General features: G+C 37.1%; 1 protein-coding gene and 1 pseudogene across 8 annotated transcripts in view; both read left to right on the top strand.

The window, feature by feature from the left end:
• LOC111153329 (HECT and RLD domain containing E3 ubiquitin protein ligase family member 1) overlaps positions 1-19,245 on the top strand; it is a 169,107-nt gene that overhangs the window by 62,544 nt on the left and 87,318 nt on the right. For 5 of the 7 annotated variants that reach the window (XM_022512295.1, XM_022512297.1, XM_022512296.1 and 2 more), the window contains exons 18-25: positions 1,427-1,648; positions 3,559-3,732; positions 5,514-5,628; positions 5,717-5,837; positions 8,280-8,451; positions 11,447-11,786; positions 12,259-12,379; positions 17,933-17,984. In XM_022512295.1, coding sequence (XP_022368003.1) covers positions 1,427-1,648; positions 3,559-3,732; positions 5,514-5,628; positions 5,717-5,837; positions 8,280-8,451; positions 11,447-11,786; positions 12,259-12,379; positions 17,933-17,984 — 1,317 coding nt within the window. The remainder of the gene's footprint in view (positions 1-1,426; positions 1,649-3,558; positions 3,733-5,513; positions 5,629-5,716; positions 5,838-8,279; positions 8,452-11,446; positions 11,787-12,258; positions 12,380-17,932; positions 17,985-19,245) is intronic. The other 2 variants (XM_022512300.1, XM_022512298.1) reach the window with 1 other exon arrangement.
• Positions 9,872-10,540, top strand: LOC111153331 (annotated as a pseudogene). Its single transcript, XR_002640993.1, has one exon. The product of XR_002640993.1 is annotated as an ATP synthase F(0) complex subunit C2, mitochondrial pseudogene (transcript).

The following is a 19,245-nucleotide window of genomic DNA, read 5'->3' as shown; positions in this document are numbered from 1 at the left end:
TTATGTCATTTTTACTGCCACAGTTAAACCTCATAGCATCATTTTGGAGTCTCCCCTTCTTTTCCTTTGCTTATCTGAAATTATTTATGTAAGATAGAGGTTATCTTTTTTTGAAGGTTTAGAAGAGTTTATCTATAAAACCACCTGGCCCTGGCATTTAGATAGACTTTATATTAGTTTTCTTCCCTTAGTTGTTACTATTCTAGTTTTTTTGTTTCTTCTCAAATCCATTTTGGAAGTTGATATCTTTCCAGAAAATGTTATTTTGTTATTTTCAATTTTTTTTGTTTATTTTTTAAAGATTTTATTATTTATTTGAGGGAGAGAATGTGAGAGAGAACATGAGCTGGGGGAAAGGCCGGTGGAGAGGGAGAAGCAGAGTTCCCGCTAAGCGGGAAGTCTGGTGGGCTCAATTCCAGGACCCTGGGATCATGACTTGAGCTGAAGGCAGATGGTTAACCGACTGAGCCACCCAGGTGCCCCTCAAATTTATTGGTATAAAATTGTTCATAGTACTCATTAACGGTTTTTTAAAAATCCCTAGTGTAACTGTGGTTATATCTTCTTTTTTAGTCCTAATTTTTGAATTTATGCCATCTTTTATTAGAGGTTTGTCTGTTTTATCAGTCTTTTTAAATAACCAGTTTTTGGACATGTTAATCTTCTTTGTTTTTCTTTAGTAATTTGATTGACATCTGTACCTATCTTTATGGCTAAGTATAGTTTTTCTTTTTTAAGTGAAGAACTTTTAAAAATGGGTGTATAATAAATCATGGGTCTTGATTTCAGTACAAGGCAGTTCTGATTTGGGCCTTAAAAACATTAAACAATAATAAGTGTCATTTTACTAGATCAGTTCTTATATTGATTTTGGAGGGATGAGCTGCCTCAAGTACTCACTGTTACGGTGAAATTTGATCTAGATAATGAAAAGTAGGAATAGAATCCCTTGGGATGTCTCTGTTTTATACTGTTTTAATGCTTATCTTAAAATTAGTAACTCCAGGGGCGCCTGGGTGGCTCAGTGGGTTAAAGCCTCTGCCTTCAGCTCAGGTCATGATTCCAGGGTCCTGGGATCGAGCCCCACATGGGGCTCTCTACTCAGCAGGCAACCTGTTTCCCCGGCTCTCTGTCTGCCTGCCTCGCTGCCTACTTGTGTTCTCTGGATCTCTGTCTGTCAAATAAATAAATAAAATCTTAAAAAAAAAATTAGTAACTCCAAAAGGGAAATTTTATTTGATGGCAAATTCATTTGAATATATTTTAAGTTAGCCTAGTAAAGAGAGTATATACAGAAAGTGTTATAATTTATGTTTTCAGTGTAAAATTAGTTTACTTCATGTCTTATTGCAGTGCAATAGGAATGAGAATGATTGAGACTCTTGAATACCAGATAAAAAGTGATTACTAATGATTTTGTTTTTAGGAGGGCCAGAACTGATTGATCCTGCTGGCATGCCGTTACCTCAGCCAGCCCAGTCCTGGGTGTGGCTTGTGGATCTGGAAAGAACAATTGCTCTCCTTATTGGGCGGTGTCTTGGTGGTATGCTTCTGGGCTCCCCTGTGTCTCCAGAGGAACAGGACACTGCATATTGGATGAAAACACCGCTTTTTAGTGATGGTGTAGAAATGGACACCCCTCAGTTAGGTAATGTGCTTCTCTACAATGTTTAAAATACATGCTTGTGTTTGTATCTCCATTGGAGATACCTCTTTTTCTGGGTTTGCTGACTAGAGAACTGGTAGCAAACAAGTGAAACATTAGCTGGGTGGGGGATCTGAGACTGTGACTTGGAGCTCTTAGAAGAAGTTAAATCCTACAGCACTGTGTAGTGAAAGGAGCGTCCAAACTAGGGCAATGTAGGTCTGGTCCCACCCTGTCATTTATCGCTCATTTGGGGCAAGTCATTTAACTTATAAAAATGGGAATATGTTTGATTCCTTGTTTTCTGAGGTTTGGAGGTTATGAAAGTGCTTTATAGAATGTAAAGCTCTCTAAGGTTATCATGACTTCCCAGTGTTCAGTTTTCAGACACCTCCCAGATGTGAGTGGCAATCCCTTCTCCTCCCTGCCTATGCTACTTTATGCTGATGTTACCTTGTATGTTTCCCTATTTTTTTCTCCCTATTTATGTTGCCTTTGGGTTTCTCTTTCCTGCCTCATCTCCCATTTGTCTTCTTTGATGCTAGGCTAGCTCTGAGAATGTCTGAACATGAAGATTTCTCCAGTTCTTGAACAGATGATCTGGTTGTATTATTTATGATTGGCCCTTTAATCTCCCTGGGTCTAAAATGTTGGTCCATAAAATAAGGAGATGATTAGATAGCCCATGTGGTCTTATTGACTGAAAATTCATTGTTCCTCTGATGAGAGAGACTCAGAGAATGCCCAAAAAGGAAAGTCTAAGAGAAATCTTAATCTAAGAGAATCTCAATCGAGAGGGAAAACAAAAAATAGAAACCAAGACAAAAAGCACATATTCTGCTTTGGGTTTAGAGGGTTGGAGAGTGGGAGTGAGAAGAGCTGCTGAAGATTTTCCTCCTTTTCCAAATAGAGTATATATTCATCATTTCATTTATGAACCAGAGAGTGATTCTGGCCATGGTTTTTGAATGCTAGACTGGCACTTAAGATACAGTTATATTAAGAAAAGTAAAATGGTTTTTCAAGGAATGTTTAACATTGTGAACATGGTTCCAGTGCTGTCAGTGTTTAGTTCTGTGATATCGCAAAAGTCCTCTTGAGGACAAAAGTATCTTTATGTCTACCTTCCTCATATTTCTGTGTACTTACTTCAGTCAATTAACTGGCCTTTAGTATGAATAAAATAAATTTCAGTTTGAATGTTATCTTTCAGTTTTTAAAATTATAAAATCATGAAGCTATTAAAATGTTTCATTTTATGTTGAAATACTTGCATGTATTAGGAAAAGGGTATTGTCCTTTGTAAAATTGTATATATAGGATAATTCAGTTATATTAGAGGTTAAATTGACTTTTGGTATTATACCCCAATCCTATCATTGGCTATTTTTGTAATGGAGAATGAATTCTGAATGTCAAAATGTCCCATTAAAAAATTAGGAACTACTTGAACAAATGTAAATATCAGTAGAGAAACTGTTCATGATATCTTTACTTTCTCTTGAGTCATACTTAACTATTTTCCCTTAAGTCTACAAAAAGGAAAAAGTTCTTGTCTAGTCTCTTTCCCAGTGGTGCCATGTTTCTCAGTAAGGACATCATTCCAGTTTGAACAGAAGAGTTCTCCAGACCTGTGCTTCAAACATAGGACATGTAGCTTCCCTGGTGCTTGCTTATCAGAATGCCAGAACTCCTCCCTGGGGGTTACGTTTGGTCACACATCCTGGAGGGGATTGATGGGGAGGTGATATTACCTCTCACTGAGAAATGTTAAAGGACTTTATCTTTGTACATCTTCTTAAAATGGTTTGAAATGTATTATTAAATATGGATTAAATAAAAGTGATAAGATTTTATTTGTAGTACCAAAATTGTTCAGGCTTAAAATTGGTCACTTGAATAATTATTTTTAGATAAATGTATGAGTTGCCTGTTAGAAGTAGCTCTTTCAGGCAATGAAGAACAGAAGCCTTTTGATTACAAACTGCGGCCTGAAATTGCTGTGTATGTAGACTTGGCATTGGGTTGTTCAAAAGAGCCTGCGCGAAGCCTTTGGATCAGCATGCAGGATTATGCTGTTAGTAAAGGTAAGATGAAGAGGACGGAGTTGGTAAATACGGAGATAGCTTAGAATACTGACTAACAGATATGTAATATATGTAAGCAGGAAACACAGGGATCACTCTATTACTTTTTTATAGGAAAAAGCATTTTACAAATAACATTAAATGTAAATTTCTTCTTCCTCTTTGTGGAAAATAGTCTAAGTATGTATCCCACTTTAAGCAAACCTACTGTGGGAAAACAGATTTATATAAAAGATAAATCTAGAGGCAAACATTTTACTGAAGGATTCCCTGCAGTATAAATGGGTCTAGTTTAAGAGTCTTGTTTAATCAGACATGTTTATATTGTCAGGATTTGTTTGTTGTTTGGTTTTGGGGGTTTTTTTTGCCTATAAAATAGGTAAGTCTGAGTTTAGTTTTTTCCCTAAGCATACAGAAATGACTGGAAAACCAAGATGTAAAATTTTATCTGAGATAGGAGCTTTTAGAAGGATTAAGAAAAATACTTAACTTGGGGCTTGATATTTTCTATCAGTGTTTTCTGTTTGTTTGGCTTTATTTTTAAGTAGCATGGTAAATCTGTCAAATTAACAAGAGTTTAGCAGATAGTAAACCTCCCACACCCATTTGGAATCTACCAAATATACTACATTTTTAAAATACAGTACTAGTATGCTAACATGGAATTAAAGAAAACACCCACCTACTTCTTATTATCTAATGCTGTGATTTTGGTTTTCTATTGCATGTACTCATCTGTGTCCAAATGTTTTGATTTCTTACCTAATTCATTTCATTATGGTGTTCATAATATCTACTTCATGGCCACAGATACCAGATATGTTCTCTCTTGACTAGTTTACTCAGTATCTCCAGAAGGATGCTTTAATAGATAGTGCTCAAAACCATACTCCTCATTTCAGCTCCTTGTTTTCCTGAAGTGTTCTTCCTGTCTCAGTAAATGCCAACAACATTCTAAGTATGTTTCTAGTCAACTTTGGCTTTTCTTGTATTTGCACATCTGATCAATCAACAAATCCTGTCAACTCTACCTTTAAAACACATTTGGAATCTGACCACTTCTCACCACTTCTGCTGCTATTGCTTTGGTCTGAGCCGCCATTGTTTCTCACCTGAATCACTCCAGTACTGCTGTTGCTGTCCCTGTCCAGTTCACCACTCAGCAGTCAAAGTCTGCCTTTTAAAACACGAGTCAGATCATATTGTATCTTTGTTCAAAGCCTTCTGAGGTGCTTCCAGTTCCCTCAAGAGTAAAATCTATAAAGGACCTGCAGTGGCCTGCAAGGCCTAGATGATCTGGTCTCCAGCAAACTTTCTAATATCTCCTACCACTTGTGAATGCACCCTTTCTTCCAGCCACAGTGACCTCCTTGAACCTACCTCAGGGCCTCTATACTAGTTTTTTCTGAGGGGACACTTTCTGTATGGCACCTTCCCTGACTTCATCTATATCTCTGCTCACCTGTATCTTATCCAAGATCTTTGCAAACCAGCCTATATAAAATAGTAATTCCACACTGTTTTATTTTTCTCTATAGTACTTTTCTGTCACACTAATTTTTGTATTTATTGGCCCCAGCTAGAAAAGAAACTCTGTGAGATCAGAGACTTAGATTTGTTAGCTGCTAGGTCCCTAGCACAAGGAACATCTAGTAGGTACATCTGTTAAATAATGTTTAGGAAAATGATATCATTCGGATGTTGGATTACTAAAGTGATTAAATTATTCTGAACTGTTTTCTGAGCCCTTTTAAATGTCAATGCATCATTTTTGTTTTCAGATTGGGACAGTGCAACTTTAAGTAATGAGTCACTCTTGGACACTGTGTCTAGATTTGTTCTTGCAGCGCTTCTGAAACACACAAATTTACTTAGCCAAGCATGTGGAGAAAGCCGGCAAGTAACTTAAAACTATCCTCAGACAAATATTTGCTCTCATGATGTTAGAAATTAGGTGACTTTTCTATTTTGGTTCTTTATTTAGATATCAACCTGGTAAAAGCTTATCAGAAGTGTACCGTTGTGTGTATAAAGTTCGAAGTCGTTTACTTGCTTGCAAGAATCTTGAACTTATTCAGACCAGGTCATCATCACGAGACAGATGGGTAAAGTTGGAAATCAGTTAATTTCTGTTTTTCTGCAGGCTGTGAGATATAGCTCCAAATTGGTTTATGTGACAGAAAAAATGTGCCTTGATTATTGCAGATGCTCGATAAAATATTGAGTACATACTTCTTTATATAGTGAAGAAATTAGATAAGCAAAAGATCTGGGGGTTATTTAACCCACATTTATCAAGTGACATGGCTGCTAAGAAAGTTTGTATATTCATAGGCTGTATAAGTAGTAACAAGTAGAGTTGTGTAAGGCATATGAAATATTATTTATTTTATGTTGATTAGACTATATTTGAATTATATTTAATTTGGGGTGCTATAATTTATGAGGGACATTAACAAAAGCTACCTTGGACTGGTGAAAGGTCTGAAAGTCATCTTCTGTAAGAACTGGAAGTGTCAAAAATGTTTAGCCTAGGGAAATGAAAAAGGGAGTGAATTGATATTTGCCTTAAAAATAAAGCTTCCCTGTAGAAGAGGAAGTAAGTTTGTTTCTTGTACCAGAGGGTATAGGTAGTACCAAAGGGTCACAATTGAATGGGGTATCACTGATAGCTGAATATAAGGAAGAGAGCCTTCTCATAATTAGAGTTGTCCACCACTGATGATTAAGATTGAGGGACGCCTGAGTGGCGCAGTTAGTTAAACATCTGCCTTCAGCTCGGGTCATATGATTCCAGGGTCCTGGGATTGAGTCCCACATCGGGCTCCCTGCTCGATGGGGAGCCTGCTTCTCCCTCTGCCCTGACCCCCCTTGTCAGCTTGTGCTCTCTCTCTCTCTCTTTCTCTCGAATAAATAAATAAATAAATAAAATCTTTTAAAAAAAAAGATTGAAACCTTTTAAGACTGCTCCAGAAGTGGGGCGCCTGAGTGGTTCAGTGATTTAAGTCTGATTCTTGTTATCAGCTCAGGTCTTGATCTTAAGGTTGTGAGATTGAGCCCAGCGTAGGGCTCCACACTGGGTGTGGAGCCTGCTTCAGATTCTCTCTCTCCACACACCCCCCACTCTACCCCTCACCCTGCTTGCTCTCTCGTGCATGCTCTCTCTCTCTAGGAAAAAAAAAAAAAGAAAGAGAAGAATGCTCCAGAAGTTATTCCTGCAACAAAAATAGGTGATTTGTAAAGTGCTTGGTAATCCTGATAACATGATCCTGTAATTATAAGCCTGGATACATCACCTTCAGAAATGCTGACTTTAAAACTTCATACATTAGATGCTTTATACTGTTATTGAGATCTTAGATTTTAAAAACCAAACTCTGTCTCTGCATTTGTATTATAGTATTCTTTTGTCATGCACTGATTTAATGGATCTATTTGTTAGTGACCTTGAATGTCCATGAAATGTATTAATTTGCCATTTTGCTGAGGCCTGGATTTAAAACTTCATATTATAGGGATAAATGACTTATACATTGTATGAGTACGAGTCTGATGGCTCTATGAAATTCTCAGGTTATTTACTGGCTTTCAATCACAAAATATTTATTATGCATTGAATTTATTATTTATTTATGCATTTATTATGCATTAAATAAAACTTTTCACTTTTACTTTATACTAAAATTTATGGGGGAGGTGATTCTGAGGCTCCTCATATCTTTTTTTTTAATATTGTATTTATTTATGACAGAGTGAGAGAGGGAACATAAGCACAGGGGATCTAGAGAGGGAGAGGCAGACTCCCTGCTGAGCAAGGAGCCCGATATGAGGCATGATCCCAGGATGCTGGGATCATGATCCCAGCTAAAGGCAGATACCCAATGACTGAGCCACGTAGGCGTCCCTGAGGCTCATAATATCTTTTGCAAGGACTCTGTCCAGTAGCTGAACCACAGTGGGAAATAAAATTAACATTGTCCTTATCAAATTTCTTATTTTTGATTTGTTTAGGGTAAAACAAAGTAAAGAAAAAAAGCCTTAAAAACAATACTGTTTGTATAACTGAAATTTGCTTAGAGAGTAAAGTTAAATGTTCTCACCAAAAACAAAGTTAAAAAAATACTGTTTTAAATTAGAATTGTTAAAACATTTATACAGAGTACTAATAACATACACAGCTTGAGGGAGATTGGATGGTATAAAAATTCATGTTTTTAAATTTCCTTTTAGCTTGGTTTTATACTCAACCCATTTTAAGTTGCAGCTCTGTAGGATTTTATAGCTGAATAACAATATAAATTTGAATCAACTTATAACATGACATTCTAATCAATATACTGGGGATAGGAGGGCATATAGGTGTCTCTGTACCTATTTGGTGTACATACATTCTTTCTAATCTTTCAGATTTATCCAGTGTATCTTTTAGGTTTTTGTAGTAAAATTCATGCATTAGTGATATTAGTAGTATTATTAAAAAAGTCAAGTTTTAATAAAGTTTTCGAAGTTTTTGAAAAAAATATTCAATGTAGCTTTATTTCTCTAAGATCTCAGAAAACCAAGACTCTGCAGATGTTGATCCTCAGGAGCATTCATTTACCCGGACCATTGATGAAGAAGCTGAAATGGAAGAACAGGCTGAGCGAGACCGGGAAGAGGGGCATCCCGAGCCAGAGGATGAAGAAGAAGAACGGGAACATGAAGTGATGACAGCTGGCAGTGAGTACACCCTTCTTACTTCACAGATACACTTCGTGGCATTCTTCATGTTAGGGGAACTAACTGGAAAAGAGAAAGGCAAAAATTTCTCTATGGTTTTTCTAAAAGGATCTGATATTCTACTGGTGATCTCAATTTACATTAGTTAATGTTTCAGCTCTTAAAACTGTGCTAGTTACCTTTTGAAGCTATTATATTGCATGTTTTGGGCTGAAAAGCTCTGAAAGCAGGCTTTTAGAAATAATAACTGTTCCACTAAGTCTTATGCATGAAGTGATGCCCATGAGTGATTGGATAAGGTCATTTAGAGTTTGTTTTCGAGGTTAGCAGTTTGTCTATAGGCTTGGCCAACCTCTGTGTGGTGAGGAAGAGAGGCCCTTTCTGCATTTACTAGGCGAGCCTATTACTTTTTATATGTTACACTTTTTAAAATTATAAATTTCACCCACTAACTACAGCCATTGTCAGTAGAGAGCAAGAATATACGTGAGACTATTGGCTGAGTGAATAATACTTTTCATACTTGCATATTCCGAGGTAACAGATAATTTTTAAAGATAATCATTTAGATGTTTAAAAGGAAATATCCATGTTTTTAAACACTTGTTAGTATCTTTTGAGTGATTTGGCTTTTTCAAATTAAAATGTGTACTTACTTTGTAAGTTAAAATATTATGGCTAGCTATACATTTGGTATTATGATTGTCTGTATGTATCAATTTAACACTTATTTTATTATCAATTTATTTGTGTTCTGCATACTTCTAACAGTGATTTGGAGGTGGCCCAAACCCAAAAACCAAGGGAAAAAAAAAAAAACAAACAAGGAAAAAGGGGATTGGAGATGGGGAGGGAAAATAATTATATCTTAAAAGCTAGGCTGAAAGAACTTTTGCAGTTAAAACTCAGTTTAGAAATTCTGGAAAGTAAAGTCCAAAGGGTAAAACACAGAGCAAAATATAACCCTTAATTATAGTAAAGAAAGTGTAGTAGTCATCCACAGAGTAGTAATTTTTAAACCAGCTATGGTTTTTGAGCACCTATGTTATCTGCTGAACCCCCTGGGTCAAATGCTTCTTGTAGATTAGCTGATAATCCTGACAACAGTCTAGTGAGATGCACTCTAACACTTAGCCTATTTTAAAGGTGGGCAGGCTGAGGTTAAAGGAGACAAAACTATGTGCGTGCGGCCACCATTATTAGCAGCTGGAACTAGACAGAGTGAGATCCGCCCCCAAATTCCAGTGACCATTCTCTTAATTACTTTAAATGATTTCCAGCTTTGTACTCTTGGGTTTGTTGCTGTGATTTTTGCAGAAATAAGAGACTCTAAAAATAGCATATGAAAATAATGCTATAATAATTCTATAAAATACACATATAAAATCCATTTTTAAAGTTTGTACTTTGGGTCCCCCTCGACACTCCCCCCGCCCTCTCTGTCTCCTCGGCCCTGGGAGCAGCTCTCCTGCCGCAGCCCCTCATTCCCTGAAAATGTACACCTGTGCAAAGTTCGTCTCCACCCCGTTCTTGGTCAGGAGCACCTCTCAGCTTTTGAGCCGATCACTGTCTGCAGTGGTGCTAAAACCACCCGAGACACTGACAGATGAGGCACCTTATAAGGGCTTCAGCATCTTGGCAGCCCCACGTCCCCTGACCTCACTTATTCCTAGCCGAAGCTTCCAAACCAGTGCCATTTCAAGGGACATCGATACAGCAGCCAAGTTCATTGGGGCTGGGGCTGCCACAGTAGGGGTGGCTGGCTCTGGGGCTGGAATTGGGACTGTGTTTGGGAGCCTCATCATTGGTTATGCCAGGAATCCCTCTCTGAAGCAACAGCTCTTCTCCTACGCCATTCTGGGCTTTGCCCTCTCGGAGGCCATGGGGCTCTTTTGCCTGATGGTGGCCTTTCTCATCCTCTTCGCCATGTGAAGGAGCCGTCTCCACCTCCCATAGGTCTTTCTCTCGTGTCTCGTCTGCCCTGTATAATCCTTTTCCTATACCTCCCCAGGCAGCCTGGGGAAAGTGGTTGGCTCAGGGTTTGACAGAGGGAAGACAAATAAATACTGTATTAATAAGAAAAAAAAAAAAAGTTTGTACTTTGGTATGAACAGATGAATTTAGTATTTTACCAACTTTTCTCCTTGGGTTCCCAATAAGAATACTGTTTTCACTCCAAATTTGAGCAAAACATTCCTATTGTGGAGTATCTTCTACTGCATCAGAACCTTAATAAACTCAGTGACTTTTTACACTTGTGGATTGGGAAGGGTTGATATCAGATAGACATTCTTGGTGATGCCACTTGAGTCTGGAGGCAATTTTGACTGTATATTATAACCATACACAGTTTCAGCAAAGAACTTTAGAGGTTGTACTTTTTTAAAATGTGTTTGAGATACAGCAAAACGTAGATGTTAGGAATTATATAGACTTCAGAAGGGGAAAGGGGGCTTTTCATAACTAATGCAACTTAAATTTTATGTTTCTTTTGTAACCCGACATTTTTTATACCAAGGTCACGAACATTTCAGAAATATGTAGTTATTTTTATCTTACCCAGTAGTTTTGAAACTTTAGTGAACCTCAAAATTAGCTGGAAGATCTGTTAAAACACAGATTGCTGGCCCCGTGCCTACAGTTTCTGATTCAGAAGGGTTGGGATAGGGCTAGTAATTTGCATTTCTAACAAGTACCCAGATAATGTTGATGCTTCTGGTGTGGGGCCATGCTTTGGAAAGCACTGGTCTGACTCATTAATAAGAGTTGAAATAGAATAAATCAAATCTAAATTCTGTAAAGGCATTTGTATTTCCTATTATAATTTTTGGTGAAAAGTTTAATATTTTACATGTATTTAAGATAAATTTAACTTGGTAACTGTCTGTATTTAGTGTCTAAAAAATAATTTTTCCCTCTTTCAGTAAGTTTTGATCCAAACTTTATGACTATTTTTATTGTTATTTTCTTTGCTCTTCTCTCCCCATGTGTTAAGACCTTGTTTTTGTGTTGCATGTTACAGAAATCTTTCAGTGTTTCCTCTCAGCCCGTGAAGTAGCTCGTAGCCGAGATCGAGATAGAATGAACAGTGGGGCAGGGTCTGGGGCTCGAGCTGATGATCCACCTCCTCAGTCTCAGCAAGAGCGAAGGGTCAGCACAGACCTTCCTGAGGGTCAGGATGTGTACACTGCTGCCTGCAACTCTGTGATCCATCGGTGTGCCCTGTTAATATTAGGAGTAAGTCCTGTGATTGATGAGCTTCAGAAGCGGAAGGAAGAAGGACAGTTGCAGCAGCCTTCAACAAGTGCCTCTGAAGGGGGTGGACTTATGACCAGGTGGGACTGACTAGAAGCTTAAAATATTATTCGACCCCCTTTGTTACATTATGCATTGAAATACTTTATTCTTGAAGTCGTAGTAGTCTCTGAAGTTAATACAGACATGGAGGAGGAAATACAAATTGAATAGGGTGAAATAATGTGTTAATGTATTAAAGTAATATAAAGAGTGATACTGATTCAACCTGGAACATACATTTCTGATTAAATGAGGCATAATTTTTCATACATACAAACAACAGCAGTTGACAAACATGAATTTATTTGCATCTCTGCAATTCAGTGGCATCCAAGTTATTTTGATGTAATTGTAAAAGGCTTTGTGCTTACACAAGAGTCACGATTTCCCATTGACAAATAGAATTACTCCTCACTGTTTGTGTATTATCTCTATGCTGCTAGTTCCATTCAGTTTTATGTTAACTAACAATCCCAAATTGAAAAACTTCTCTTTGTTCCTGTGAGACAGGAGTGAAAGTCTTACTGCAGAGAGCCGGCTAGTCCACGCAAGTCCAAATTATAGACTGATCAAATCGAGGAGTGAATCTGATTTGTCTCAGCCTGAATCAGATGAAGAGGGTTATGCACTGGTAGGTATACCTAGTTTTAGTAAAGAGGGATTTTTGTTTTCGGGGTATACGTACATAAGACTTTGGTGACAGTAAGTAATATGTGCTTGTCTTGACGTAAAAGAGCTTTTTAAAAAAGAACTTTAAAGAGAAATAAGGTAACTATATTGCATAGATATTTACCACCTATATGTTAATGACTCTCAGATTTCTATCTTTAGCTTTGACTTCTTTCTAAACTCCAGATTCATATATCTGATTCCTTGATGGACATTCCACCTGAAAAAGTGAGGTTACCCCAATCTTAACCTATCCAAAAATAAATTCATCTTTCTCTCAAATCTTCTTGTCTTATTATATTCCCTGTCTTAGTAGGTGGTATTATTAACTACCCAGGATTCATCCTTTTACTTATTTTCTCGTCTTTGCAAACTCCCACACTCCCTACACTTCAGTTAGTCAAATCTTGAATATGTTACCCTTAATATATTTCTCATATGCCCTTTCCATCTCTTTTGCCACTGTTCTGTTACAAACTTACCTCCTCTTTTGCTTGGACTACTCCAGAAGCATCTCAGCCTCTTGCTTTGTGCCCATTTTTCACATTTCACATGTCTTTTTATATCTCCTCTACTTAAAATCTCTCAGTACCTCCCAGTTAGCTACCCAAAGAGCCTGAGGACCTAGACTGCAGGCAAGATGGTAATTTACCTAAGAAGTAAGAAGTGAAGTATACTATAGTGTGATAGGTAAATTATAGTGTGAAAACTGTCTAATTAAGAGATTGCTTCTATTTGAGTAGCTTTGGACTTGGAGTTCATAGCTGGATTTTCAGTTTGGCTGTTCCTCTGTCTTGTATGTGAATAATCCATATGTGTTACTTGACTTCTCTGGGCCTTGGTGTTCCAGAGAATTGTGTGTTAGATCATTAGTGTCTGTTGTATTTATGGCAATGTTTGAGACTTGGCTTCTGGCCTTGATTCTACTTCTGAGGAGCTTGAGACTATGGTCATGTCACACAGCAGTTCAAACAGAAACTGTTTTTTTGGATTCGGTGGTCTATAAGCTCCATTTTTAGCTCTGAAATTTCTCTGTTGTGTGAATTGAGATGATGCATATGAAAATATTTTTGAAAGGTATAAAGGGCTACATGAACAGAAAGCTGTTGTTTATTTATTTATTTATTTTTTAAAAGATTTTTATTTATTTGATAGACAGATCACAAGTAGGCAGAGAGGCAGGCAGAGAGAGAGAGAGAGGAGGAGGAGGCAGGCTCCCTGCTGAGCAGAGAGCCTGATGTGAGGCTCGATCCCAGGACCCTGGGATCATGACCTGAGCCGAAGGCAGAGGCTTTAACCACTGAGCCACCCAGGCGCCCCCAGAAAGCTGTTGTTTAAAAGAAACTTCTAAGCATGAAAGATTCATCCTCTAAGGAAAGCCCAACAGTGTCTTTAAGCAGGTTTCATTGTATCATGATGTTTTTGTTTGTTTTCTTCCTTTTATTCTTTATTACCATTTGTATCTCTGTGCTCCCAGTTCATGTTCCCAGTCTTATAGCCTCTGAAATTTCTGGGTTTTTTCCCAATCTGATCAGTCTCATTATGTAGTCTCCCCCGCCATCATAATTTTATAACACAGATCATGTCACTTCTCTTCTCAAACCTCCAATGACTTCACTTTTTCTCAGCTCAGAAGCCTTACAAGGGCCTATAAGACTGCATTTGCTGGCCCCACTGTCACTTTGATCTCTTCTACTACTGTCCTTCTCAGGTGAGGACTCTCCCTCTGCCACAGTGGCCTCTTGACCTTTTTGTGAACATACCACACAACTTCTCCTTAGGGCCTTTACCCAGCTCTTTCTTCCCACTAGAATACTTTCGTCTGCCTGGCTAATTCCCTCACTTCAGCTTTTCATTCTGATGTTACTTTTTCAGTGAGGCCTACCTCTATAATTGCTGTTTGCCCTCCTTTCCACATATTCATTCCCTGTCCACCTGATCTTCCTGGTTTTTTTTTGTTGTTTTGTGTCCCCCTCCCCCCAAGTACCTAACATAATTTACTTATTTAATATGTACTCATCAGTTTTTGTTATCCTACATAAGAATATAAGCTCCTTGAGGAGAGGAGTTTTGCCCTTTTATTTGCTGCTATGTTAGAAACACCTTTAGTACCTGGTACATAGTAGGCAGTCACTAAATTGTCTTGATTTGCTTTGTTTTCTTGTTTTTGTTTTTTTTTTTTTTTTTTAAGATTTTATTTATTTCTTTATTTGTCAGAGAGAGAGAGAGTATTCACAAGCAGGTAGAGGCAGAGAGAGAAGCAGGCTCCCTGCTGAGCAAGGAGCCTGTTGCAGGACTCGATCCCCGGACGCTGGGATCATGACCTGAGTTGAAGGCAGCGGCTTAACGAACTGAGCCACCCAGGGGTCCCTGCTTTGTTTTTTTAATGACTGAATTGCCATCTAACCTATTTTAGTAAAATTTCGGCACCCGTTCTGTCTTTTCTGCTTTTTCGTTCAGGTCTTTGTTACCTTTGCCTGGACTGGTAGTTTTCAAACTGATCTCCCTACTTTTTTGACAGTTCCTCTCCTTAGACACAGTTCCCAGAGTTAGAGCTCTTGAAAATGCACACAGGAACAACACCTGCTCTCATGCTGCCTTCGTACTCAAAAAACTCAGTGACTCTCTACTGCCTACCCAGAAATCAGAGATTCTGGAAGATATTTCCTTCCTGCCTTTGGCTAGTTACCCCTGTGGTAATCTGCATTTTGAGTGTGGTAGTCCCCCTGCCAGACCCCAAACATACCTCTTGAGCTTCTGCTCAAGCACTGTTTGTCTTAAGTGTTCTTCTCCTGGATTTTATTGGTGGGGGATCCTAGCTCTCTTTAGAACTGGCCAAAATGTCAACTCTTCCAGAAAGCTTTCCCAAAATTATGTTGTTCACAGTGAGTCTCCATGTTATTTCCATGGCAGTTTGTTAGTACCTCTAATGAACCACTAATGGGTTGTCTCATTTTGGACTTATTTCTGTATTATTAATATTTCTTTTCAGTAAACCTCTTAGAAGGTCTTGGTTTGTTGTATTGCCCCGATATCTTTTATAATATGCAAAGCATAGTAAAATATTGATAATTTATTCCCATTGAAATGAAAAGATGAAAGATGAGGATAGACGTATTAAAGCAACATACTTTTAGAAAACAAACAATGAAATCTGACATAGTCCCAATAGGCTTATGATTTACTATTGATTTTCACCTGGGGCAAGATACTTAACTTTTCTGAGCCCTTGCTTCTTTATCTTTGAAATAGAGAATAAAACTATAAAACTACCTGTTATGCTGACCTCAACTGGGTTGTTGTGAAGAACAAATTTGGTAATATAGTTTAAAATATTTTGAAAATTATGTTTTCAAAACAATGGAAAGACAGATCAGTAGAGGTGGACTAAGCCTCAGATTTAATTGCTAGGATTGTTCCTTTAGTTTGCATACAGTTTTTAAAAGATTAATAAGCACATTTTTTAAAAGGTTTATTCATGATCATCTTTACTTATGGGATGTTTGAAAGATAGTGTTATAAGAGGTGGGAGAGTTGAGAACCAGAGCAAATTCTTTTGCTGCTGAAAGGAAACCTGGGCTAAGCCTTCAGTTTTAGAGAGCCTGGTATAGACGAAGAAGAGCAAGCAGTGGGGGAAGTTTTGGGTTTTTCCAGCTAGAATATATTATCCTTCTGTCTGAGGTTCTTTAGGATTACCATTCATATCCTTGATATCTAGGAGTATTTCATTTATTCTGAATTACGAATGAATGAAATGCTTTCTTAAAATAATTGAAGTTAGCTTAATGCTAAGTATCCTTCTTTTATTTATTTTTTTAAGATTTATTTATTTTAGAAAGTGAGCAAGCATGAGCAGGTGGGTCTGAGGGAGAGGGAGAAAGAATCTCAAGCAGACTCAGCACTCACTGTGGAGGCCAGTGCAAGGCTCAGTCTCATGATGTGAGATCATGACCTGACCTGAAACCAAGAGTCACATGCTTAGCCGACCTGGCCACCCAGGTGCCTCATCTTTATCCTTCTTTTATAAAGAGTATTACATGATACATATCTTCTTCTCTGTCTTAGTAAACAGAAAAACCTCAGCAAACAGTTAATTTAACCTAAGTTTAACTATTTGATTGACAGTTGTCATACCAACATTTTGTACTACAGTCTCTTAATCTACCCCTTATCCCCCTTATTTCACAAAGGATTTGATTTAGTGTATAAAAAGAAATAATTTATCAAGGTATAAATTAGATTAATGAATTAGAGCTGAAAGAAGCTGAGAGGTAAATCCCTGTATAAGATTTGTATACCTCAGCACTCCTGTGATGTCCTGCTGAAGGTGAGCCACCAAACAGGAAAAGCATGACTCACATGATTCAATGTCTAAAAGATATAGACAAACTAGTTGTTCAAGAGAAACACAGATAATCCTGGTTCTGAGGCCTGAGATAAAATTCTTCCATGAGCCCTCATGACAGAGGTACTATGTGATAAAAATGTTTTATTGCATGACACAGTGATATCTTCAGGAGTTATTGTGACATTTGGTGTTTTATCCAGCACTAGATGGCGTGACACTATCCTTATTTTTGGGGTGTGTGTGTGTGTGTGTGTGTGTGTAAGACAGTATGTGTTTATCCACAATGTAGGTACATGTGTCTGTTTGTAACCAGGTAACAATTTTCTACAGTGACATTTCCTAAATGAGTCTATTTTGTCATTTCTGTAACCTTTCTTCTTTGCCACCAGTTTTTTTTAATTGTATAATAGAGTATGAATGGACTTCCTAAGACTATTATGTCAAGTCTGTGTGTAAATAAGCCACCTGTGGTTTTTGGTTGGGCATATGAGCAAAGCAGATAGTTGTCCACACACGCTCCCCAACAAAAATATACTTGTGTTCTTCCTGAAAGCCTTTACTGTTTTTATTGAGCAGTCTGCAGTTTGAACAATTTGAGATGTTTATATTTAACAGGCTTTTTAAAACATTTTAAAATCTTTCAAAATACTTCTAGGAGATTTAAGATTAAGATTTAAGACTGTGTTATTTTTCTGTTAGTGTAGATTCATCAGATCCTCTTTCTCTAAACACCTAGCCAACACTAGTGGGGCTCTTGAAAGAATGTAAAGTAGGAATGGAGCAAGTAATAATTTTTGAAAACAGAACTTTATTACAGAGGGCTGTAGACATCTAGAAGGTATTAATAAGGTCATAGTGTGTTCAGAAAATAAAAGACAAGGATTCCAAAGAAGAAAAGGTGACAACAAGGAAAAACTTGTACTACTTTGCAGTGTTTGTTAGTGTATACCTTGACTTTGTGTTTTAGTATCTCAGAATTGTACCTGGGCTTTCTTAGAGCTGTTTTCTGTGGGATTTTAGAGACTTTATATTGTTAGTCTTACTTGACTTGTGAATAAGTAGCACGTTGCTATAATTATATATTTTTTTTGCTCTAATATTGTATTAAATCTTAATTTTAAAACACTTTTCACAACTAAATTTTATCATTTATTTTTAACTTAATAGAGTGGAAGACGAAATGTTGATTTGGATTTGGCATCATCTCATAGAAAGAGAGGTAACTATTAAGATATTAAAAATCTGGTTAAATGAAGTAGCTGTTACTATATCTGATGTATTTAGATATGATTGTCATTGAAGCATTATTGCAGAAACAAATATACAAACATCTTATTGGAAGACTTAAAAGGAAGATAATTTTCTTTAAAATCTAGGAATGTCTAGGAGTTAATAATCTGTTCTGTTTCTCATTTGTCATGTGTTTTGACTTTGTAAAAAGTCTCATGGAACTCCAGAAGCAATGCTTTACATTTTGTGGGGTTATGGACATGATTCGCCATGTTTTAGTTCACTGGTATAGTTGCCATAGTTTAAAAGGTGTTTCAGGGAGAGCTCTTCTCCATTAACCCTCCCACATACCCATGCACACTTTCAGAAAGTTTCCACTTTTTTTTCCTCTTCTCTTTGCCTCTTAAGATGAAGCATGTAAGGCATGAACTTAGGATTTCTAGGCAGAAATTTTTCCATGAGGAACAGTTTTAGAATGTCATCAAGAGTTAAGCTTGTTTGTTAGAAGCTCTACCTTAGTGAATAATGTAGTTTACTCTTGGTTATATATACAGATGTATGGAAAGGACAGCAGTTTCAGAGAATCTAAATTCAGGGATAACTAAAAACTCTCCAAGTACTGTTCTCTATTACTTGGCACTCTTATTAAACCCATTTATACTGTGGTTGTGAAAATAGGAGATGTTCAGAGTTGGCACTAGTGGCAATTTTTTAAAAGCCTGTGGGAAAAATATTTTCTTATGATAGTAAGTCTTCTGTACTTCAGAAGGAAACTTTCTTCATAGCTTCCTTGGCAGGATGTTAGGTTTCCCCTCCACAGGAAAACATCTGAGAAATGAAGGTAAAACTGAGGAATGAGGAGAAACACACACACAGTTTTTTCATTTTTGTGCTTATAACTTAGAAGAAAAAATGTTGGTACTTCTATAGGATAAAATATGACAATATTTTGTCCTATAATTAGAATACAGAGAATGACTTTTCTGAAATATTAGGACTAATGACTAGAACTGGTGCTTTCTTTATTGGAAAGTCTTTGGAGACTGTAACATATCTGTTGGGTTATAACATAGCTGCTGGGTTTCTAAAAAAATGATAAGGTGCTTATATATGAAAAAATGTTTAATATAATGTACATCTTGTACTTTATTATTTTCTAATTCTTTGAAAATTGGTTGTTCATCTGCCATAGAGAATTCTTTTCCTTAACCACTTGACTTAGGAATTAAATTTTTGGTTAGCTCAGGTGA

The sequence above is a fragment of the Enhydra lutris genome, unplaced genomic scaffold (assembly GCF_002288905.1).
Source record: "Enhydra lutris kenyoni isolate GAN:26980312 unplaced genomic scaffold, ASM228890v2 scaffoldscaffold31, whole genome shotgun sequence".
Classification (NCBI taxonomy): Eukaryota; Metazoa; Chordata; class Mammalia; order Carnivora; family Mustelidae; genus Enhydra; species Enhydra lutris.
The sequence above is the reverse complement of the archived record's forward strand: the minus strand, read 5'-3'. Positions and strand labels throughout refer to the sequence as shown.